We start from the raw sequence: 24,664 nt of genomic DNA, 5'->3' as shown, positions 1-24,664 counted from the left end.
TTTGATGTTTTTAACTAAAGATGCAAACTCAGTGCACTTACTCTAAGATATGACATCAGGGGCTAAAGTTGCTGAGGGATTAGTCAGTCAATAGCAGATGAATGTTGTTAATATTCCTACTGATCATATTAGAGAAAAATACGGAAGCACAGAGCTTTCAAATCAGAAAGATACTTTTAAAACATACATAGTTAACAAAATTTAAAATGAAATATTTTAAGAAATGACTTTGCCCTATTCCAAATGAACATTCAAAGTGAATCTTCTCCTTTGGTTACTGACTCTTTACAGAAGATTGTTTTTGTAACTCGTAAAGGTTTGGTCACTATAAAAACACATCCCCTCAAACTTTCTTTTGAATTGCAATGTTTTCACTGTGTGTCTGTGATTAACTAGACTAAACAACACATCAGGGCTTTGCCAACTCTCTTCAAGCAATGCTGAACTCAGGAGCTTTTAGCTGCCAAAATACTGTCCATTTAATTTCTTAGTTCTGGGTGGGAAGTGTATGTCCATGGCAGTTCCAGAAGAGGACCACACATATGTGCCCCAGGTTGTGGTGACAGTCCATCCACGGGCATGAGCCTCAACCCTGTGAACACAGATGGCATCTGATCCTGTAAGGAACCTGAACATCCTTCTAAGTCCTGTATGATCAAGTCCTCTGATGTATTGTATCAAAGGAATAGTGTCCAAACCAGACTTAGAAAGACTAATCCATGCGTTTGTCTCCATCAGGTTAGACTGCTGTAACGGCCTGCTCACTGGGCTCTCTGTAAGACAGCTGCAGTACATCCAGAACGCTGCTGCTCGAGTCCTGACTAGAACCAGGAAATACCACCATATTAGTCCAGTGCTCAGGTCTCTGCACTGGCTTCCTGTCGCTCAGAGAATAGACTTTAAAACAGCTCTGCTTGTGTACAAGTCTCTTCATGGCCAAGCGCCAAAGTACATCTCTGACGTGTTAAAGCCATATGAACCAACTCGGACTCTGAGAACCTCAGGGAGGGGTCTCCTGCTGGTGCCCAGAGTCAGGACTAAACAAGGTGAGGCTGCGTTTCACTTTGATGCTCCTAAAGTCTGGAACGCTCTTCCAGAAGATGTGAGACAGGCCTCAACTCTGACAATGTTTAAATCCAGGCTGAAAACACTTCTGTTTAGCTGTGCATATGACACCTGAAAGTATTTTATCTGCACTCTTCACTTTTAAATGAATTAATGAATGATTATTATTATTTTTTTTTTTAATGATTTTATTGCCTTCTTGTGATTTTATGTAGCTGTAAAGCACTTTGAATTACCTTGTGTACGAATTGTGCTCTACAAATAAAATTGCCTTGCCTATTGTTGCAGAACTTCCTTGAATTAAATTGCAATAAAACATAACTTCTTTTAATAGGCACAACATCTACATTAAACAAACTCCATAACTTTTCTATTTCCATTGATAACTCTTCCATCTCTCTCCCTCCCCTCAGGTCAAGAGTCTGGGTGTCATCCTCGACAGCATCCTCTCCTATGCCTCCCACGTCAATAACATCTGCCTATTTCCATCTTCATAATATCAATCGTCTCCGTCCTTCTCTCACTCCTTATTCCACTGCTGTTATTGTTCACAGTCTGGTCACCTCCTGTTTAGATTATCATAATTCTCTTCTTTTTGGTCTTCCACATAAAACCCTTCATAAATTACAACTGGTCCAAAACTCAGCCACCTGTATTATCACACGCAGCCCTTCAATTCATCATATCACACCTATTCTACTACAGCTCCATTGGATCCCCATCACACATCGCATCAAATATAGAATACTCCTCCTTACATTCAAAGCTGTCCACAACCTCGCCTCCAAATCTTTCTGACCTCCTTCACATTGCTACACCCGTCCGCACCCTCCCCCATACCTGTCATGGGGAACTCACTCCCACCTGATCTCCGTAACACGGAACTAAATACCACATTTCAAATCCAAACTCAAAACCCATCTGTCTAAACTAGCTTACTCCCTCTGATCACAACTGCATTGTCTGATTTAAAAATTAATATCGTGTCTGCTTTTATCTTTGACGATGTAAGGTTACCTTGAGTGTCAAGAAAGGCACCTATAAATGGAATATATTGTTATTATTATAAATGAAAGGTAAAAAAAAACAACTTGCTAATAAATAATAAAATCTGTTACTTAAGTTTCTTAAACAGTAAAACAATAAAATATGATAATAAAAACATTCATTTAAATATGAACAATACCATATCAACATGGGCTGCTTGGTGGTGTGGTGGTTAGCACCGTCACCTCACAGCAACAGGGTTCCAGGTTTGATCCCCACCAGGGGCCTTTCTGTCTGGAGTTTGCATGTTCCCTTCATGTATGTGTGAGTTCTCTCCGGGTTCTCAGGCTTCCTCCCACTGTCTAAAAACATGCATGTTAGGTTCATTGGTGTCTCTAAAATTGTCAAGCATAAAAAAAAGCATAAAATCAAAATCTCCTGGATGAGCTTAACGGCCTCTATGCTCAATTTGATAGGAGCAACAAAAAACTCACAACATGCACTGATGTTGGCGAGGAGGCAACCGCAAAGATCTGGGGACAAATTCCGTGTTCTGCCTGCACTGCCCAGTAGGTGGAGCTGTCCACCAACATCTTTAATCTCTCTATGACAGTCATCCGCTATCATCCAAGCCAGCAACCACCTGCCTGCATGACTACAGCCCAGTTGCACTGACATCAGTTATTATAAAGTGGTTTGAGTGACTTGTCAAAAACCACATTTGCTTCTCCCCTCTGGATTTCTTTTCGTTTCTTTTCAGGTCAAACAGAGCCAGCAAGGATGCTGTCGCCTTGGTGACACACACTGCCCTCACCTACTTAGAGAAAAAGAAACATGTATTTTAGAATGATCTTCATTGATTACAGTTTGGCATTTAATACCATCAGTCCACCAAAACTCATCACCTAGGGGTGGTCAGTGGCGTAGTGGGTTAAGCAGACACCCCATGTACAGAGGCTACAGTCCTGGGCCCGGTTTGAGTCCCGCATCGGATGGCCTTTTTCTCCCTTCCATCCAGGAAATACATCACAAGCGATGCCTACCGAAGGCACAGTTTCATCAAGGACCCCAGCTGCATACACTATATTTACCTGGTTACCATCAGGCAAGAGGTGCAGACCACACGACCTGTATCACCAAGCCATCAGTTCAATTCAATTCAATTCAATTCAGTTTTATTTATATAGCGCCAAATACAACAAATGTCATCTCAAGGCACTTAAATAATAAAGTCCAATTCAAACCAATTGGAGTTCAGTTCATTGTAATCATAATTAATTTCAAAATAATCCAATTCCTTCATATAGAGCCAATTCAAAAACAGTTTCCTAGCTAAGGAAACCAACAGATTGCACCGAAACTTGTCTTCAGTCCAATCTCCCGTACTGAGCGTGCCTGAGGCGACTGTGGAGAGAAACGACTCCATTTGAACAGGAAGAAACCTCTGGCAGAACCAGAACCAGGAAGGGTGGAGTTCTCAACTCACATACATTATTATCCTGATATTTTGTACTGCCTCACTGCACTGGACTTTCCTGCTTTTTACGCACATAGCAACATTATTGACATCACTCTATACTGTGCAATTGGGCTTTTTATTTATGATACTGAAGTTTTATGTCACTACCAGGAAATACCTTTACACTACTGGGTTGTAAATAAACTCGGTGGAGATGCAGAGGGTTGTAACATCACATTGTTCTTTTCCAATCGAGGTTTATACGACTTCCAACTAATTACGTAATCCAAGTGTTTTTCAGCTCTGAAGCTATATTTAGCAGGGCAGTGGGGGTATTTCTGTACAACCAAATAACCTCAATTTATAATACATTAATATCAGAAAGAGCCTAAGTTCAGCTCCAGAAGTTATTTAATAATTACTGTTAGATATTCAAAAAACAACTGTTTAGTTGCAAAATTATCTTCAGGGTTTTCCTGGATGTTCAGTAATAAACTTCAACATATTATTCTACAGTGTGCGGTAAGCTTTACACAAGATAATCAATGACATGAACTGAAAAGGTTCAGTGAATTGGCTTTAACAGACTGCATTGATAAAGTACTGTAGTTCTCTCTGCAATCCACATTTACAGACTTACACAGCACCTCTTAGTATTGAGCCCAGGGGTCGGCTCTTTCGTCCCCTCTGCTGCGGGTTTGGAAATAAATAATAAGTATTTCATTTAAGTTTATTTCATTTTAGCTTGTTAGGTTTTTTTTAAATGGGAAGATTATGGTGATCTTGTAACAATAAAATAAAATGTGTTTCATTTGTTTTAGTTTTTTGTCAAAATATGCGTCACAATCGTTGATGTGCGACACCCGCCGCCACGCGATTTAATGAGCCCTCCGACCCATAGGACCATTTTACGAGTTCAAAATGTTTTTGATGCATGCAGTAATCAAATTATTTTCTCTGTAGCAGTTCATTGATTTCATGAATGTAACACACTACAGTTGTGGCCGCTTGCCTTGTTTGAAACTCAATGTTTTAAGCTGCTGTCTTGGCCAGGCTTCCCTTGGGAAAGAGATCATAATGAGACTGACCTGGTTAAATAATGGCTAAATTAAAAAAATTTAAAAATTAGGGCTGGGCGAGTTAACTCGTTATTATCGCGTCAACTCATTAATTATTTAACCCTGATTAATATTTTATTGTGCATTAACGCAGGTTTTATTAATTTATTAAAAAAAAAATTAAAAAAACATTTTGGCAGAGAGAGGGGGAACGACATGCAGCACAGGGCCGTCCGATGCTGAACTCGAACCCGAGCCAGCTGCAGCGAGGACTATAGCCTCTTGTATATGGGGCGCCTGCTCAACCCACTATGCCACGGACCACCCTTGTTTTATTATTTATTTTATTATTGTACAAGTCTGTTGCTCACAGGCTTTTATTTTGTAAAAGTCTGTTGCTTTCTGCTGGGGAACCGGAAAAGAAAGTAATCGGCGGATCCACCAAACATGGAGAAGGGTACGGAACTTTTACCCAGCCATTTTCATTTTAAAGTTCTTCCAGACGGCGGAGTCGACAGAAGCAAAGTCATCTGTAAACACTGCCAAGTTGAATTGTCTTCTCAGCGTAGTAGTTCCAGTCTAAAATATCACTTAAAGGCAAAACACACAACTGATAGCAGCAAGTCATTCAAGGAAACAGACCGTGGAGCGAGGCTTCTACATAAAATGCTGATGTTAAAAGTGTGTTTGCACAACAAATCTTAAAAATAAATCTTAAAATAAAACTAAATGCTAAAGGCTATACACTACTTTTGAATTCATTTTTGGATTTTGCATACAAATGCGATTAATCAGGGAAATCATGTGATTAATTAGATTAAACATTTTAATCGTTGCCCAATCCCTATGAAAAATACATAGTAAAAAGGTAAAAAAAAACCTCTATATGCAGTGTTATCTTCAGTTTAGATGTGTGGTTTTCTTTTCTGTTTGAAACGGGTCCAAAAGGCTCTTTGAGTGCTTAAGGTTGCCGACCCCTGAGCCAGTCTTAGCTAAACGGGGTGCGCAGTTAAGTGGAGTGGGGAAGCCTGGGATCAAGCCATTGACCATGATTGGTGGTTTGATCTAATGAACTATCACAAAAGCTATAGCTGACCCTAAAAATGATAGAATCAGAAGAATAGAAATGAAGTGTTGTTAGAGTAATAGAATGACCCCTGCAGATATATAAAGAAAAGGCACATTTGGGAGTCAGAGATGTGTTTATTCGTCTCTAAACAGCGTGCTTGTGGAGAAAAATACACGTGTCCTATTTACGGCTTTAGTTTTTTTTACAACAAAATGACAGACTAACATGGAGGGATGGAGGTCATCACATGAAACAGTATCACAATAATAAGCAGTTAAAAACCAGCATGATGCAGGAGAGATGCCATCACATGTCACTGACTTTGTGTCGTCTAAATGTTCAGTTTCAAAGACATGACCTAGTTTCTACTAAAGAAAGAATACAGCGCGTATAGAACAGAGTGCCTTTCTGAAACTCAATGACAAACTAATCCAAGCATTTTTGGAGATACCGTGAGAGGGGATTATAACATTTTCTCATGTAGATAAAGTTCAACCAACCGATTCAGTGGAGAAAAATTGAATTAATTACATATAAGCCACACTAATCAATTCAAGTGTACACATTAATTCCTGAGAGAGCACAACTTTGAAAGTCTGAGCACTCTTCTGTCTCATCTCCTCTGGAACTGATTCTGTTATCAGTCTGTGTAATAAAGACGTAAAAAAACCCCCAAAAAAAACAACTATGGCTTATGCAACTATGAGTGAAAGATGACTTTAGTGCTGCGATCCATCTTGTTAATTAAACTGGTTCCTATGTAAAAACTGCTGACTCAGTGTTGTTAAGTTTTAGTGCTCACTGTTCCATGTGCCAAACCCCTCCAAAACGAAACAAGTCTTTACACTCTTCCACAGGCTGAACAAGCATGTTGGCACTGTATCATCACTGGTTTCTGGGAAAGCAAGAAGGATTTGGGAGTGGCGACGAGAATGCTGGCTGGAAGAGCAGGTGAACTTAACATTCCTGGTGACCACAAAGATGGGTCAGCAGATGTTCATCTCAGTCAGTTGAAGGGGGTTCCTGTGGTTCACGATTTACTGAATCAGGCAAAGTAGAAAAAAAGAAAAAATTAGATTTACAGAATCTTCTTAAGATAATTGAGATGAGCAGAAAATACATCACCCAAACATGAAAAAAAAAAAAGATGAAATTCAATATATTGTGAAGGTCTGTTTGTTGAATAACAGTCCGATACCTTCCTCTCTTGCCTTCATGCGGGCAACAAAGTTGTAGCTCTTAGTCCTGCGATAGTTGTCATAAGGGTCATCCAGTGAGACCCCCACACCTTTGTACTGGTCCCATTTATCCCTGATATCTCCGCCTTTGATGGGGTCCTGGATGCCCTGCTCCTTGGCCCCCAAACCTCCGGAACCACTCCAACCTACAGCCGATGAAACAGAATAGGAACATAAACATTAAAGCATTGCAAGAGTCTTACTGAAAAATGGAATAATCACTTTAAATGCAATGGAAGGAATTACAAACAAACAAGCTTACCCATCTTCATTAGCAGTTGGTGGCCCTTATTTTCCTCCCCTAACCGGGTGTCTGTAGGCAGCTTGGAGGAGGGAGTGCCCAACCCTGCAGTGGAGCTGCTGTGAGCAGGAGAGGTGGTCATTACAGCAGCAGCAGCTTTTAGGAAAGTCTGGTTTTTTTTTTAAACAAGTGGCCAGCTAACTTACGCAGGGGAGGAGCTCCGGGATTTTGCTCCACGTTGTCGCCTGCTCGGTGAACGTGAACGAGATCTGGATCTGGAGCCAGAACGACTCTGAGATGACCTGGATCTGCTCCGTGACCTAAAGAAGAAGAAAAAACGTTCAGCATTTCACACAGTCATCCCAAACAGACTGCTCACAAAATGAAACAACCTTGGCCTCCCACCCTCCATCTGCCTCTGGATTAAAGACTTGATCAGCGACCGCCCACAGAGAATAAAAAGAGCACTGCACTCTGCCTCCTCCCACAGGGATGTATGCCGAGTCCCCTCATGTACATTCTCTACACACACAACTGCACCCCCACCCACCCAAACAATGCTATGGTGAAGTTTGCTCATCACAGGGGGAGATGAGTCCGCATACAGGGACCAAGTGGAAAAACTGTCATGGTGCAGCAATAAGAACATCACAAAAACAAAAGAGATCATAGTGGGCTTCAGGAGAAACAGATCGGACCCTCAGCCCATATACATCTATGGGGACTCTCAGAAGGTCTCTGAGTTGAGCTTTCTGGGCCTGCACATGAACGATGAGCTAACCTGCAAAAGCAACACCACAGCGCTGATCAGCAAGGCCCAGCAGAGACTCTACTTCCTGAGGGTGCTGAAAAACAATCCGAACCAAGGAGCTGCTGGTGTCCTTTTACAGATGCTCAAACCACACATACTGCATCCCAGTGTGGTTGGCCAGCTGCACTGCTCAGGAGGAGTCAGCACTCCAGAGGGTCACCAACACAGCACAGCAGATCATCGGCTGTGACCTCCGCTGCACCGGTCCAGCTGCCAACAGCTGTTACCCTCAGGAAGGTGGTACAGGACAATAAAGCCTTAGCAGATGGACTGAAAAACAGCACGTATCCCAGGGTTGTTGCAACAATTAACCAACACTGAAAGGACTTGCTCCCTTTAACAAAGCTGTGCAACAAACTGTCTAAAATGTGGACAAAACATTCTTTATACCTACATATTGCCTTTTTTAAAATGTATTATTATTATTTTTTTATAAACATACTGGTCTATTTATTATCAATCCTTTCTGACTTTCGTTCTTTCCTTTTTTTACACATAGGAAAAGTGTTTTTATAGTAATTTTGCTTCCATTACCTTTTTTATCATAAGTTATTTTATTATTGCTATTTTTGCACTGAAAATGACCGTGTACAGTTTCCTTATACTTTGTATAATTACAATAAAGATTCTCATTCTGGTCATCTATGTTTAGGCAGCACTCGGAGCCCTGTGAGCCCAGCTTCATAACAAGCCACAAGTTTCATGATTTTAACTTTACTGAATGAAAATGTCCGGAGCACACTTTGAACAATCCGACACTGCGGGAGAACCTGGTGTCTGAATCTGTACGCCTTACAGCTGATCTCCAAGTCATCGTCACACCGAACACACTCTCAGTTCTGCATCCACACAGAGAAACTACAAACAGTAGCAGTTTTAGTCTGCACACCTCTATCACAGCTGAAGAAAAGCAACAGAAATCCTGGATCCAACGCCTGATCTGATCACAATAAAAAAGTCAATCATTTGTAAACCGCGATGGGAACTGAGAACTGATTCCATCATTTTCCAAAGCAATAGAATTGTGGGCCTCTGACCGTATGCTTTCCTTCATACATTCCAACAGGTGCTGGCACTGCACACCGATTTCCAAATCAACATGTGATGCACATGGGTCTACATGTGCCGTTGTAAAAAGTGAGCCATGACAGAGAGGAAGAGGTCCAAAACATGTCGCCATTTCATGAAGATAAGTGATTACATACAAATGATTTCAAGTAAGTGTGGAAAAAAACAGCAAGGCGACACATCATGGGATTTACTCCCAGGAGTTCTGTGTATTTGATGCTTTTTGTACCTGCAGCACAAGAGCTACTGCTACTGTTTACCAGCTGAAATGCTCCTCTGTGACCAGCAGGAAGTGTCCCGCATTCAGCAACAGGCTGAGAATATTTTGATTCTTTTCTTTTCACTGGCGTCCCCATATCTCATCGCTTGATGGGTGCCATCCATCTGATTGTGGATGATTGATGTATGCTTAACGTTAGCACACAAATATGAGCGTGACAGTGTGTGTGTGTGTGTGTGTGTGTGTGTGTTTGTGTGCTTCTCGACCTGGAGCGGGAGTAGGAGCGGGAGCGGCTGCGGGAGCGAGATGAACGGGACCGCGACCTGGACGACTTTGAGGAACGAGAGCTGGAGTGAGACGAAGACCGGCCTCGGCTGCGAGAGTGACTCCTGGAGCGACTGCCTCCGCGACCGCTGGAAGGATGAAGCACAGAGGGTCGACAAGAGCAGCAGAGAGAACAACACACACACACACACACACACAAAAGAAGGGTCAAGCGTTGGCATTGATGAATGCATATTCTAAAAATATGGGCTGAAATCCTCCAAACAAAATCTTAAGGAGGCCTTCTGGTATTATGTAGTAACCCACAAACATTTGCTTAACGAGAACTTTTAACAGCTAATTACAGAAGCCAAATGTGAGATGCAAACTGACTGTGCGTGAAACAGGAAGAGAAAGACCCACCTGTTCCGCTTCTCCTGTTCCTTTTTCCTTTTGGCCCTCATCTTGGCCCTGAAGAACTCGTACAGGCCGTTCTGCTCCCAGCCTTCACTGGTGGAGTCACAGACCACATCGTCATGGAAACACCACTTCAACAGCTCTTTCCATCAGAAGCTAGCAGTACTTCAGAGACACTGTCCATGGCAACTACTGATGATTTTACAACTTTGAACTGCAGACAATCCCATTTCCTCATCCTGTTCGCCCCTCTCCTCATCCCAGCACACACACTCTAACTGTAAACAGCTCACTGCCACATGACTCCAGAGGCACTGGTTCCACTTAAATAAAGCCTGCAGCAGATGACATCTGGACAGAATTAACGTGGCTAAAATTACTCAAATCTTTCTGCAGGTCTCATCTCCACTAATGTGTCGAACTGGGTTCTGCCCACAGTAAAGTCTTTCAGTCATCAAACAGCAAAAGCAATGTGGCCACTGACAGCGCAGCAGTCTAAGAGCAGAGGTGTGGGTACCTGTTTCTAGGCCGATCATGGGAAGGAGGGCTGTAGAAAGCTTCCACAGCAGCCAGCAGCCGATCACTGGGTAGCATGGGAGGCGGCAGACGGATGTCCTTAGGGTCCAGTGGTTTGTAATCACAGTCCTCCAACTGGGATGTTAACAGGACAAAGATCATCAGACAAGCAGGTGATACATTTAAATGGAAATAAGTCTACTAGGGATGCCAAGACAAGCGAAGGTTTGGCACCAAACTTTGATGGCAAAGTTCTGAACGCGTCACAGAACTGGAAGCACAGAACACACGGCAGCTGCTGGACACACTGGAATAACACATTCCCATTCATTTACACGCTGCCAGAAAATTGATTTTAACACATGGAAAAACTGAAATCATGCTAAATCATTTCTTTCAAAGGCCGACCAACATAACGTCATATAAAGTCTGACAACTCCTGCATGGATGTGTTCAACAGAGCTCAGACTGGACTCAGCACTTGGTGCATCCTTTACTGTTGTGGGTGAAGCCATGAAATGTAAAAGGGCTGTAAAGATGTCCACTTCACTGCTAAACACAGTACTAAATTATTTGCCAACTGTTCGGGTCAACTGGAAACAGCAACAACTGGTGAAGAGATGAAAGGGAACACATTGCCACTTATAGTGGACGCTACATAAATCATGCTGGTATACTGGGAAAGGGATAGCCAAAGAAAGCCATAAGTGTAGCTCTGCTTAACTGTGCAAGGAAACATATTCATTTAATGGCTACAACAAGCAGCCTGTGTGGGAAAGATTCAAGATTTCTTTATTTGTCATTTCCTTGCACAATGTACATTAAAATAAAACACTGTTCCCCAAGGCGAGCACCAGTACCGTATAACATACACAAGCAAGTTCAGATAATAAAACAACATAAAGTTTAAGAGAAAAAAGATTCATCTCTATTTGAAGGTGACATAGTCGGTATAAATCCCTTCTTCCTGTCCCTGGGGTGTCTGAAGTCACCAGCCGGTGTAAAACTCCCCAAAAGCACAACCCTGGCGTTTTGTTTTTTGTTTTTAGTTCCCCTTTGTCTGAAAGTTTCTCATTTAACGAGACGGATTTTTATTTCAAAAGTATGTCACTCCTTAAGTTGACTCCACCTCCTCTGCTAAGCCCCGCCCACTCACATCCACCCTGCTGGACGGATGAAGCCAGCTTCTGGTGGAAATGTTCTGCAGTCAGATGTGCTGAGGAGCATGCATCTTCCATCTACCAGCAGCCTCAGAGGATATCAGCGCCTGGTGGATAAACTAAATTTGAGGGTAATAGTCGATGAAAAGTGGCTGCTGCACATAAATAGTCTTTAGCTAACTCTGGAATTTTTTTTTTTTAACTTGGTCCAGTTCAACACTGGACTGAAGAAACTGAGCCACAAAGAGGGATCAGTTCCAACTCTCAGAGCCTGAACTTCAGAGCAGGGAAATGGAAGCATCTGAGAAATAATTCCTCATGGTTTGTTTAACGATTGATTTTTTTTCCTTTAGCAGCTTAGCTAATGCTAAAGAAGACGTACACCAACTTCTAAGGAGTTATTGCTGTTGCTTTCTGAAAGATGAACAGTATTGTTCCCACATTACTTTGTTAACTGAAGCTGTGTGTTTTCAACACAACACCAGTCTTGTGCCAAGGTAGTTATCTCCATAGAAACTGCCCCTATATGCAGGAGCGTGCGCCAACTCCAGGTGGATCCACAGTATTACGCTTCGTTTTTGAGGCAGATGGCCACCCATCCTGGTTCCGGTTCTGATGGAGGTTTCTTCCCGTTAAAGGGTAGTTTTTTCTCTTTTGAATTATGATTGTATTACAATGAATTGGATTGCAATTGGCTTGAATTGAACTGTATCTTTGAAATGCCTTGAGATATTGATTGTAATTTGGTGTTTTATAAATGAAACTGAATCCCTGATGTCTACTGCGAAAGAGGATCAGTCTATTCCATTTAGAAAACAACTGTAATGTGATACATTTGGATTGGCTTTTTTTAATAACTGATCCATTTAGCAAAAGTTATGAACAGAAATGCTAAGTGTGTAGGCATCAATATTTGAATGTATTTTTATAACCTTGTCCCAAAAATCAGAAACAGATTACTTACTTTAACCAGCGGAGCCATGAGACCAGCTGGCAGGTCAAAGTAGGGTACATTGGGCACCAGACTTGGGTCATCCTGAACCGGAGGCTGCCGATGACGGATGTGAGGTGAATGGCCATTGAAGCCGTGTGGGGGAGGGCCAAAATCAGCGTGCTGGCCTCCACCCCAAGGAGGATGATCAGCTCCCATACCTGGTGGAGGGAGCCTCTGACTGGGATGGTGGTGGGGAGGCGGACCTGGTATGTCTGGCATATGGAGCTGGGTATCTTTGAAATACAAGTCATTCAAAAATGGGTCATTCAAAAATAATTACAGGAGCAAGAACAGGTCACTGATCAATCTTTTTTTTTTTAAACTCTGCACACACCTCCAGGAAACTCTCCTTGAGCGTAGTCAAAGCGATGTGGGGTGTATGGTCTGTCAAAGTGGTGTCTGGGAGGAAAGTCTTCCTGTATAAAGCGCGGGGGGAAGCGTCCAAAACCATGTGGTGGTGGGGGGGGCTGGTTGAAAGGAGGTGGCTGCTGGTGGGGAGGAAAAGGTCCTCTGAAATGTGGAGGTCTCTACAAAAATGCAAGGAGGACAACACACACTCAGAAAAATGAGCAGAAATGTTACAGTTTTACTACCACGAGAAGGTAAAAGTTCAACTCACAACATACTTTAATTACAGTGTAAAAACCCCATACAGTGCAACACAACTTCAACACGTAAAATAAATCGGAGTAAGTATATAAGATGAGATAATGCTCATCTTCCACATACCTGCATTCGTGGAGGAAATGGGGGCTCTCTCTGACCCCAGGGTGGCTGCTCAGCCTGGTTTCCCCATGGCGGCTGCTGGTCAAATGAGTTCCATGATGGAGGGCCAGGGTCAGACCCACCTGGGCCGCTCCAGGGGCCCCCTTCCCTTGGGGGACCTCCGCTCCAGTTCCCGGGGTCCCTCTGGTCATTCCACATCCCCTCGTGACTGTTCCACGGAGGGCAAGGAGGGGGTGGCTGGTTTGGGTCAAAAGGAGGCTGGGAAAAGAATAGGCGTTAGAAAAGTGTGAGTGCTGTACGAGGTGACAAACACTTCTGAAAAATGAGGGGAAAAAAACACTTCTATTCTGACACAAAACATGGATTATTTATCTAAAATAAACAAAGAAACAAAAACCTCAGAAGACGGAATGCTTCCACGCCTGTGCACATTTGCATGAGCACACACACACACACACACACACACACACACACACACACACACACACACACACACACATCTTTACCGGCTGGTTGGGGTTCCAGGGTCCGACATGCTGGGGGTCATACCATCCAGGCTTATTGGAAGGGATATCGGAGGGTCCACTGGAGTTGTTTGAGTCTTGTGGTCTGGATGCAGCTCCATCAAAGTCTCCTGGAGGAGGACCCGACATAGGAGGCTTCACATCTCCTGCACACAATATTGTGAAATAAGAGGCATTCTGATAGGTAGGTAGATGGTGCCGAAATCAGTGACATGAAGCAACACTGTGGTTGCAATTTTTTTTTTTTTTTTTTTTAAACATATTTTAACCACTTAGCATTTATAGCAATCTTTAGAACAGAGTATAAAAATAGTACAGTCCCCTGTGGGACTGTGTACACTGAACGCTGTTTAACACACTGGAGCAGTGACATCAGACACTGTCCCTGCCGACAGACTAAAAGTCAAGATGAGAGGCCGTGCATGTTAATCAGCAGAGAGCTCAGAGGAAGGGTTTAGCGTTCGCTCTCACAGTCAAAGTGTGTGATCTCACAAGAAAGCTTCTCTGCTCATAAATACTGTGTCCGCCATGATGGTATCATTTTTCTGGCATAACGGGACATATCCGAATCACATTTTTTAATACCATGGTATACCTTGAAACCAGTAACCGGCCCATGCCTAGTCTTAGAGAGACCGTTGCTGGCTCACATCAGTAAGCAAGTGAAAACCTTTCAGGGCCCCTACAGTTTTCTTATCCTTGGGTTGCTGTTCATCTACCTGCTTCACCAAGCTCTCCTCGGTACAAAGCAGGCAGCACTGTGAGGATCAAGTTCTCCGATTTCTCCGCTGCTTTTAACAGAATTCAGAAAACACAGGTGGATATGCCCACAACCACCTGGATTATTGAAAAACAGACCACAGTTTGTGAGACTGTGAGAGCTCATTTTATAACAGATGATTGAAAGATGGCGTCTCATGTGCTTGTTTGAAGCTCCTGGCAGCAACACATCTCTAAAAAGTTGGGATGTTTCCCACTGTGTAGCATCCCCTCTTCTTTTAACAACATCTGTAAACATCTGGGAACTGAGGAGACCAGCTGCTGGACCTTTGGGAGAGGAATGTTGTCCCATTCTTGTCTGATATAGGATTCTGGCTTCTCAGCAGTCCTGGGCTTGTCTTCTTTGTTATATTTTAAACCTTCTCAGTCGGTCAAAGGTCTGGACTGCAGGCAGGTCAGTCCAGCACCCGGACTCTGCTACTGCAAAGCCATACTGTTGGAATGGATGCAGTATGTGGTTTAACACGGTCTTGCTGAAATCTGAGAGTCCTTCCCTGAAAAAGCCGCTGTCTGGATGGGAGCATGTGTTGCTCTAAAATCTGTGTGTACCTTTCAGCGTTTATGGGGGCTTTTGTTCGTAATTTCCAAAAAGAATTCCAAATTCTTATTCCTCTGACAACGGGACAGTTTTCCCACTTTGCCTCGGTCCATTTTAAACGAGCTTTGGTCCAGAGGAGTTTCTGGATCATGTTCACATGTGGCTTCTTATATGCTTTAACCTGCTTTTGTGGATGAAACCGTGTTCACAGACAATGATTTCTGGAAGTGTTCCTGAGCCCATGCAAGGATTTCCATGTCAGAATCACGTCTGTTTTTAATGCGGGGCTGCCTGAGGGCCACAGACAGATATCTAATACTGATTATCATTCTGGGAATCTTTTGATGATACCATGTTCCGACGAAGTCTTTTGAGGAGTTTTTGTCAGATTTTTGAACCTCTGCCCCTCTTTACTTCAGAGAGACTCTGCCTCTTCGAGGTTCTTTTTTATGTCCAATTATGTCACTGATCTGTTGCAAATGATCTGATTAGTATCATGTTCCTCCAGCTTTTTCTTTTTTATTATCACTTACTTTTCCAGCCTTTCATTGCCCTTGTTGCTGCCATCAAATACCAGTTTTTCAAGAAATAGTTCAATTTCTAATTTTCAACATTTGATATATTTTTCTCTGTTCTTTTATAAAATAAATATTAATTTATAAGAGTCAAGCTGTACAATAGTATTTTTGGGGTCCGTCTTTCTTACCAGCTTGTGATGTCATGGGTGGGGCCTTCTCGGGTTCAGTGGGGGTAGTCAGCTGTCCAACAGGGGCAGGCTGTGGCTGCTGTTTCAGGCTAGCAACAAACTCTTCATGCTGGGTCTTCAAAGCTTGGATCTGCTGCTGGAAGGCCAGCTGAACCGGTTGCACCACCGCAGCATATTCCGTTATCAGAGATGCCTTTCGGACAGAATGATGGAGTGTAAAATATACATATACACACACATACATTATATATATATATATATATATATATATATATATAGTGAAACTTGAATATATTGAATGAAACTTTGAATATATTGAATGAATCCTGAATATATTGAATGAAACTTGAATATATTGAATGAAACTTTGAATATATTGGACGAAACTTGAATATATTGAATGAAACTTGAATATACTGAATGAAACTTGACCGACATCAGACTTCACGGGAAGTGCCTCCGGTCATCTGGTCTTGTCAAGTGAGGATACTGCAGCAATACCATTCTTCTGACGAAGATGTTTGCTCCCTTTTCAATCGTGGCAGACCTACGACAACAGGCCAGCTGTTTATCAGGCCAACCTCAGCATGCATTCAACCTCTCAGGAATGGAATTAAAAAGGGAGCAAACATCTTCATCAGAAGAACGGTATTGGGCAGGGGTATCGGGAGGATTTTGGCCCTTACACGCATTCGCCAGTGTGTTAATGATGTCCTCATTCTTTAATATTCCTGCTACGAGATTCCGAGCGGACTGACTCATTGTCATTCACTTTTTACTGCAGTATTCTCACGTTACACAAGATGGCTGCCGGCACTGCCTTGAAGTCTGACGTCAGTCAAGTTTCATTCAATATATTAAAGGTTCATTCCATATATTCAAGGTTCAAGGTTCAATTTCCTGAACGGCATGCCATAATACACATACATATATCATACCCTATGATCGACTTAAATCTGATCCACTGACCTGGTACTGGCCCAGGCCCAAAGCTGGATTCTGGAGCTGCTGAATGGTCTCCTCATTAAAGTAGCCATTCTTCTCCCAGAGCTGCAACAACTGGGAAGTTACAGGGAGACAAGAACAATCAGAGAAAGCAAAAACAGATAGCAGAGGATCAGGGTTTCCAGTGTAAGACAGCACAGAGTGATTGTTTGCTGAGGTCGACATTTTGGTGACAGCATCCTAATAACAATAGGATCTTACAAGTATTCATTATACTACTGAAATAAAAATTAAACTGACTACTTCTAAGAAATGATTCAATTCAATTGAGATACTTTTTAAATCAAGAAGTTTTTAATGATCAACTAAATATGAAATCCGTATAATTTGTAAAAGGTTGAAGATGCAGAAGATGTGCGCTGGAGTTTACCCTGGTAATCTTCTGCTGCTTATCTTCCTCTACAGCGAGAAAGCTGGTGCAGTAGATGGGAACGACAACCTTTTGAAGCGCTGCCAACAAATCCTTCTGCTGCTTTCGCTGACTGGGAGTAAAACATTTAAATACACAGAGTCACAAAAACAATACGCTGATAAACAATGGATGCCTACCCATCCAAAAACGCAGTGCTCAATTTAGCTGCAGTAACCACGGTTGTTTTTTTTGTTTTAATTAATCATTTAGTCTGTGAAAAGTCAACATAACAGAGAATCCAACAGGCAAGTAACATCATCCTTCATGTGTGCCATGATCCAAAAATGCTTACGAATCCATATAGTTTTCATACCAGTGATGGAGAACGTCATTGGTTAAATAGATGAGGTGTAAGCAGAGCTCAAAATGAGCGCCATCAACGGTGATGCGGTTGCGAAGATGCGATGCCATCAGTTCACAGTGCTGTGGAGTCTTGGCGTTGTTGAACATCCAGTTCTTACCAGCCTGAGAGGTAGACAAATGCAGTAATGAGGTGGAAAGCTTCTTTGGCTTCCACATAAGCGTCCCTGAATCGATCCCCATGACCACAAGCTTACTGAGATGGCATCTTTGGTGCAGGTGTCTATGATGGGCTGCAGCAGGTTGTCAAACTCTGTGATGTCCAGCTGAGTTTCCAACAGAAACTTCTGGGTCTGCTGCTCCATGGCCAAAGCAATGGCTGCAGTCACCTGTTCCTACAGCAAGATGAGCATCAGAAAAGATCAGCCAGCAACAAAGACAGATCAATAGTTGTTCATTTATCAAAACTTTGGATTACTTTTTCCCTTAACAACAGCTTTTTATTTCCTTTGCAAATGAAAAACTTATAATCTGTCTTTTGTTAAACTCATTTCTGTATGAACTCAACAGAAAACCATCACTGTTAAATTATCTCAAGACATGATGGACTTAGCCCCATATGACTACTCAGAAATGTGAGAAAGTTCCTATGTGAGAAAGCTTTGTGCTTTAAAAACGTTTCGATGTCCTCTGTTGGAGTGCTTTCCCTTCTCTCTCGCTCCGTACCTGTCTGAGTGTGTGCAGGTGCTGCTCCTGCTGCTGCAGATTCCACTGGCTCTGCTGGATGAGCTCATCCAAAGCGGGAGCCGTGGGTGGAGGAATTGGAGGTGGAGCAATCATCGGTATTGGTGGAGGTGGGATGTCAACCACATCTTTGGCACCAGGGTTGTACAGATCTACAAAAACAAAGACAGCAGGAAAGCAGCTGACGTTTGAAGGTTTGGTAAAAACTGGATGTGTGGCCTGAGAGCACCTATGCTGTCAGACCGCAGACACCATGCACATAAGCAAAGATGGTGCGTTTGCCAGTAATCCAATGAAAAATCATCCCAAAAAGGTAAAGTAAGATGACTTATATATGGCAAGCAGATGAAAAGTTCCAGGAACAAAATTCAACACATGCAGGCAACATGAACACAACTAAACCTCAACTTGTCCTGCTGAAAGGATACATCAGGATGATCACAAGCACAGAGGTTTGCAAACCGAGAACAGTAACCATCGCCAGCGCAACTACAGCTCACCCTCAAACTCGAAGAAATCCCATGTCGAGATGACCAAGAGGTGGACTTATGTTTTAGTCAATAACACTGATTTATGTTAGACAGGGTCTCTGGCTTACTAATAAAGATCAATCTATAAGTTAAAAAAAGCTAGCAATATCCAAAGTTAATACATATTCAAGAAAACGATTATCTTACAGGCACTGATGACTGCAAAAGCATCGCAATATCAAGAGCAACAAGTACGGTGCATCCAGAAAGTATTCACAGCGCTCCACAATATCCTCTTACAGCCTTCTTCCCAAATAGATTAAATTCATCTTTTAAAGTATTTTTCAGGGGCTTTTTTTTATGCCCTTATTGGATAGGACAGTGGAGAGAGACAGGAAGCAGGGGGCAGAGAGAGGGGGAACAACGTGCAGCAAAGGGCGTGAAAAGTGGTGTGCTGTGAATACTTTCCGGATGCAGTGTGAACTTCTGACACATATTCTCACTTCAGCTCATATGACTCCATCTTACTGTAACAAAACTTTAACTTTACTCAGTACTTACAGATGACGTTTTTTTATTTGTCAGCTCAAACCAAAAATGTTTAGTAGACGTTCGTTTACCATTTACATCCACCTTGTCTTATTCAGATTTCCTGAATGTGCATCAAACATCATCTCACGGGGAGTGAAAAGTGGAAAAGTTGATTGTGACCACACTTTTTCCAAGGAAAGACAAAATTCTGAGGACTTAAGTAAACCCCAACACAATACTGTCCTCAACCCGGAGCAAATACATGCCAGCGACAAACATATGAAACAATTAGGCCTTGTGTGTAGGCAGGTAACCAGGTGCCTTCATCTGCTTGTAAGATCAAAGCTGACAGTGTCATGATGGAGTGTTGTAATCGGCTCCATTGTGGAGATATGTGTTGTCAAGCTTCAAAGAAAAATACAATAAAAGCTAAAGAAGAAAACAGGTGAACATGAAAAATACAACTCAAAACAAACCAAAGAGCTTAAAGCATACATGAGGTAATGTCTGGCAAGATTTGCAAAAAAAAAAAAAATAAGTAGAAAGTTCCAACTGAACTTTGGACTCATCTGGTAAATCTGCTTCAAAATAAATACCTTCAGATTTATATTCCTCCCCATCGTGGGTAGAGGGATCTAAGTGGAGAAAAGCAAACTTTAATTCATTTCAGTGGTAGTACATGCCTGTCAGAAGAGCTGCATGCAAACCTGCACAACACTGTAATAGTAGTAGTAGTAGTATTATTATTATTGCCAAGCTGTTGATCATGTGATCATCTACCAGCCACCAAAACCCAACTGTAGGTCCCAGAAGACCGTGTATACATAAGTAGCAAGTGGTAGTAGATGAGTCAAATCTTTAAATTAATAAATGTTTCTGCAAATAAATGGTCTCAGTGAATTACAATTTTAAGGACTGAAATGTACCCTTCTACACAGCATGTAGGGCTCCTTCATCTTTGCAATATGCTTGCCAATAATATGTATGATCATTGTTTAAAATGCCAGGCAGTGCTGGCACTGCTTTCCACTAATATGACAGCAACTGAGTAAGTGCCTTCATGTCTGAATGAGCACATGCACAGGACGAATCAGTCATACAAGGTCAAATCTAGTAACATTTCCAGATCAATTTCCACATGGCACAAGTCTGAACTCCTGCTGTCACATTAACAGATCTCTGGGATCACTCGCATGCCGTGGTTCTGCTGCCCCTGCTCTCTACTGGTCTGTACCATAAGAACAGGTGAGAAACCTTTCAAGACATTCTGCTGCTTCTAACCTCCTCTGTGGAGATCATGGTACATGGAATGAATTCTCTGCACAGACGTTTTCTTTGAGTGACTTAAACGGTGATTTTACTTATAAAAATCAGGATTTTGTTAGAGCAGAGCGACAGTCTGGAAATGCTTTAAGTGAGTTGACACGTAGTCCTAATGGAAAAATATGTGAATGAGAGCGGCTTTATTGGGAGTTCAGCTGGATTAATACACACTTCCACTTTACTGTTTCTACTAAAAGATGCAGAAAGATGGAACTGTGGAGCATGAACAGAGCAGCTGGGACCACCTGAGTGTAGTGGAGTGTTTGCATGCAGAAGGGATTGGACTCCCAACTGTAATATCTGGGTGTTAGTCCAGTTTAGGGAGGCTGCCTTTTGTATGATTTCAGTCAGACTAACATGTTTACATGCATTTCAAAAATACAAAAAAAAAAAAAGCTTTTTTCTAGTGACGTGCTCACTGATCCTTCCAACAACTTAATGCAACCGTGAAACATGTCACTGGAAGTAAAGTCCAAGGCGATCACACGTGTCACTATCAAGTGCGCCTTGTACCAAGAACATGGGTCCAGATGTGCTCCAATTCTGCAGAGGCCTGAACCTTTTCAACACTGCAAATTAGCTATGGATACAGGGGTGGACTGGTCATTAGCTACCTGCTATACTATTATGCCAAGAATGGGGTAGACACGGACTCACTAATCCATCTAATCAGGATCTACAGCAAGTACGCTTGGATGTATATCTGCATAGTGGCAAAAATAGAGATGATGATCAGAGGGGTGGGATTGCCCAAAGGCAGGACAGCAGCCATGCAGGACATCTACAGCTACAGTCATGTGAAAAATAAAGTATACCCTCTTTCAGTTTTATGGTTTTATGCATCAAGACAGAAAAAAAAATCACCTGGTCCTTAGCAGGGCCCTGTACTACAAAGCAGGATCCATGACTTAGCAAGGCAACTTAAACATGGCAACCTAAACCTAACCATGGTATGAATATGCATCTACACTTATGTAACTAACTAAGTCTTGATCAATCTTTTGGCTGCATGTTTAAACTCATATTCTAACATTTATAATCAGTACAAAATACCAGAGTATGCAAGCTGGATCTGAAAAGGGAGTTTTTTTTCTTTCCACAGTCGCCTCGTTCGATCCAATCTGTTGGTTTCCTTAGCAAGGGAGGTTTTCTTATTTTTTTTTATAAATTGGTTCTGTACGAGTTGGACTAATTTGGAATGTTATCATTTGGATTTGTTGTGACTTGGCGCTTTATAAATAAAACTGAACTGATATCTGTGTGGATATGATATTTGATCTGTGAGAAATGTCAGCATCACCACCAGTCCCAACTGTAGTTACAAGGATACTACGAAAATCAAGGTTCATACCCTGTTTTTTTCTAAAAAGACCTCTTCCACTGATGAATGTAGTTTTAGATTGAAGAAAACAGCTAACATGGCACAGACACTAAAAGCAAATCACTACAATGAAGGAGGAAAGCAGTGTTACAAATACAGGCTCGGGGTGCTTAAAAGGAAATAAATCCACTCCAAATTCAGTAAATATGATCTGAACTACCTTTGACAATTTAATTAATGATCTCTCCCAGTGTAGTTAAAATAATGCAGCCATGTCATTTTGTGTCTCAGAAAACACACAATGCAAGCACGCTCCCGCCACAGCACCTGTCTCCTGTTGCGGTAACAGTGCTCGAATCACAGCTGTGTAACCAGGAAGTATTGATGCTATGGAGCTGGTCTTTATTCAGCTGTACAAGCTGCATAACAGCTGCATAACAGTCAAATTTAATACTGTGACCACTTCTGTGATAGTGAAACAGATCTACGCATGGAAACCAAATGGGCTTCTGAAGCCACTTCCAGGTGTGCTCTGCTTTTCACTAATCTGGCAGTAACAGAAAATGTTGGCATCACATCTGAATGAGCAGTACGGTGCTCTGCTGTAACATTTCAGGATGGCGGCCTGACCAGTTAAGATTCATTAACACAAACCTACCCCTTTAAACCCAGCACTTCAGACCTCTTTGTAACACTGACTGCTCAGCCAGTTTAAACATGTAGCAAAGCTGCTTCGATTCGTAGCTGCAATGTTTGACACAACCACAAGCTAGCAAGTTGTTTTGATCACATGAGACGTAAGAAAGCACCGACACTATGAGGACCGTAACGAAACACCTAACTTTGTGTATCAGCTAATCTCATGTGAACGGCAAATACAGTGCATGGATTGTGACTGTCACATTCCAGGCACATCCGACAGAAGCTGTGAGGAACATTAATGTGAGCAATGTCTGAATGCAACAGATTGATAAATGTTGGTAATGTTATGCATCTCATCTAAAATGGGCTGTACAAACATCTATGTGTGCACATTCTGTATTTATGGTGGACTGCTCCTTAAACTACATACGCTGCTGTTGCTCCATAGCAAGCTTGCACTTGTAGTAGCTGAAGTATTCTCCTCCAAAGAGGAAGGAGAACTTAGGGTTGTCCTTCTGTTTCTCCATTGTCATCTTTTCAAACTCAGGCCCGTTCCTGGCAACAAACTGGGCCAGCTTGTCAATCACATTCCTCAATTCTTGATCTGCAACAGGAAGAGAAGAAGAAATCAATGTATGTAAAAAAATAAATAAATAAATAAGGTCAAACTAAGCAATGACAGTGTTTTTATGATTCAGGCCCCTAAGGTTTTGTTTTAGCACTCTGGTTGAAGAAAGTAAAAACAGTACCAGATTAAAAGTTACACCTGTGCTAAACTGTCTTTGCAGCAACCTGAATGGTTTCATGGGGCAGATCAACTGGACACTAAGTGTAGTTAGCTGCTGTTGGCTGTCCTAACATAGCTGCCTTTGAGGTTTTCTTCCTGCAGTTGTGGAATATAACTGCTATTACAAAACACAAAGGCTGGGATACACACTACCGTTAGCCTGAATGCTACTTGCTGGGCTACCGCCCGCTTTTTGCCACCGGCCACGGTGCGCTGCTCACCTTCGGGCGGGTTGGGGATATCCATGTTGGAGTTCTGTTCCAACGAACCGCTGGACGAGAAGATATAGGTCGAATACTTTTGTAATTCTCAAAGTGGTCCCTAAAATATCATTTAAAAATACACTTGCCTTCACACTAAAGTACACCGGATGTACTACAGAAATATGGCTAGTGCCACAGAAAGATTTCCGTGTCATTTCCCTATAGCGCCCTCTAGGGTTAGGGGAAGGAGACGACTACTTATTCTGATTAAACTTGATTGAATTGGAAAGTATCTTTAAAGTGCTTCTATAAGTAAAACTGAAATTAAGAGACCTGAACTGCAGACATAAACAATCCCACTGACTCTCAGGGGGGAAGTAGAAGGGGGCAGACCTTTCAAATGATATTATGTACATGTGACATTATTGTGGTTATTAACTCGTGTTTCCCTGTTCCAACAGGTAAAGGATGGTGTTACAGTGTTTTTTTCCCCCTCTTTTCTGTCTTCACAAACCCCAGCTGGTCGAGGCAGATGGCCACCCTTCCTGAGTCTGGTTCTGCCAGAGGTTTCTTCCTGTTAAAAGGGAGTCGTTCCTCTCCACAGTTGCCTCAGGCACGCTCAGGAGATTGGACTGAAGACAAGTTTTGGTGCAATCTGTTGGTTTCCTTAGCTAGGAAACTGTTTTTGAATTGGCTCTATATGAATGAATTGGATTATTTTGAAAATAATTATGATTACAATGAATTGAATTCCAATTGGCTTGAATTGGACTTTATTATTTAAGTGCCTTGAGATGACATTTGTTGTAATTTGGCGCTATATAAATAAAAATGAATTGAATTGGAATTGAATTGGCACAGTCAGGCTCAAGTCCAGTGTTTCCTATGAGTTATTTTATGATGAGGAGGGAATTTGATTACTTCATCTCCAAGGGCAGGGGCAATAGGGGTTGTCTGCAGGGAACTGGATAGCTTTTGGACATACTACTTCTTATTTTTTTCAAACTCACCTGAATTTATATTTGACTGATTAAATCCTTTATCCACGAGAACATGGAGTACAATAAGCTCCTCCTACCGCCACA

The 24,664-nt window shown here is 42.1% G+C and overlaps 1 protein-coding gene across 3 annotated transcripts; it reads right to left on the bottom strand.

Annotated features, from left to right (window-relative positions):
- Window positions 1–5,752: 5,752 nt before the first annotated feature.
- On the bottom strand, window positions 5,753–23,767 carry cherp (calcium homeostasis endoplasmic reticulum protein). Of its 3 annotated transcripts, none has more exons than XM_075484963.1 (20): window positions 23,598–23,767; window positions 23,020–23,193; window positions 19,900–19,938; window positions 18,285–18,454; window positions 17,816–17,953; window positions 17,572–17,723; window positions 17,217–17,328; window positions 16,811–16,900; window positions 15,842–16,034; window positions 13,800–13,963; window positions 13,297–13,551; window positions 12,902–13,094; window positions 12,538–12,800; window positions 10,415–10,548; window positions 9,904–9,990; window positions 9,483–9,629; window positions 7,324–7,437; window positions 7,139–7,236; window positions 6,837–7,022; window positions 5,753–6,678 (listed from the first exon to the last, which is right to left on the bottom strand). In XM_075484963.1, the coding sequence occupies exons 1-20, from the start codon at window positions 23,620–23,622 to the stop codon at window positions 6,641–6,643; spliced, it is 2,772 nt and encodes a 923-aa protein (XP_075341078.1). In that variant the 5' UTR covers window positions 23,623–23,767; the 3' UTR covers window positions 5,753–6,640. The 3 variants fall into 3 exon arrangements, with proteins under 3 accessions (XP_075341078.1, XP_075341079.1, XP_075341080.1); XM_075484964.1 differs by having other exon boundaries at window positions 7,139–7,233; XM_075484965.1 differs by lacking the exon at window positions 19,900–19,938.
- Between the last annotated feature and the right edge of the window lie 897 nt (window positions 23,768–24,664).

This window comes from Odontesthes bonariensis, chromosome 15, assembly GCF_027942865.1.
Source record: "Odontesthes bonariensis isolate fOdoBon6 chromosome 15, fOdoBon6.hap1, whole genome shotgun sequence".
Classification (NCBI taxonomy): domain Eukaryota; kingdom Metazoa; phylum Chordata; class Actinopteri; order Atheriniformes; family Atherinopsidae; genus Odontesthes; species Odontesthes bonariensis.
Note: the sequence above shows the minus strand (reverse complement) of the source record. Positions and strands in the feature narration are given on the sequence as shown.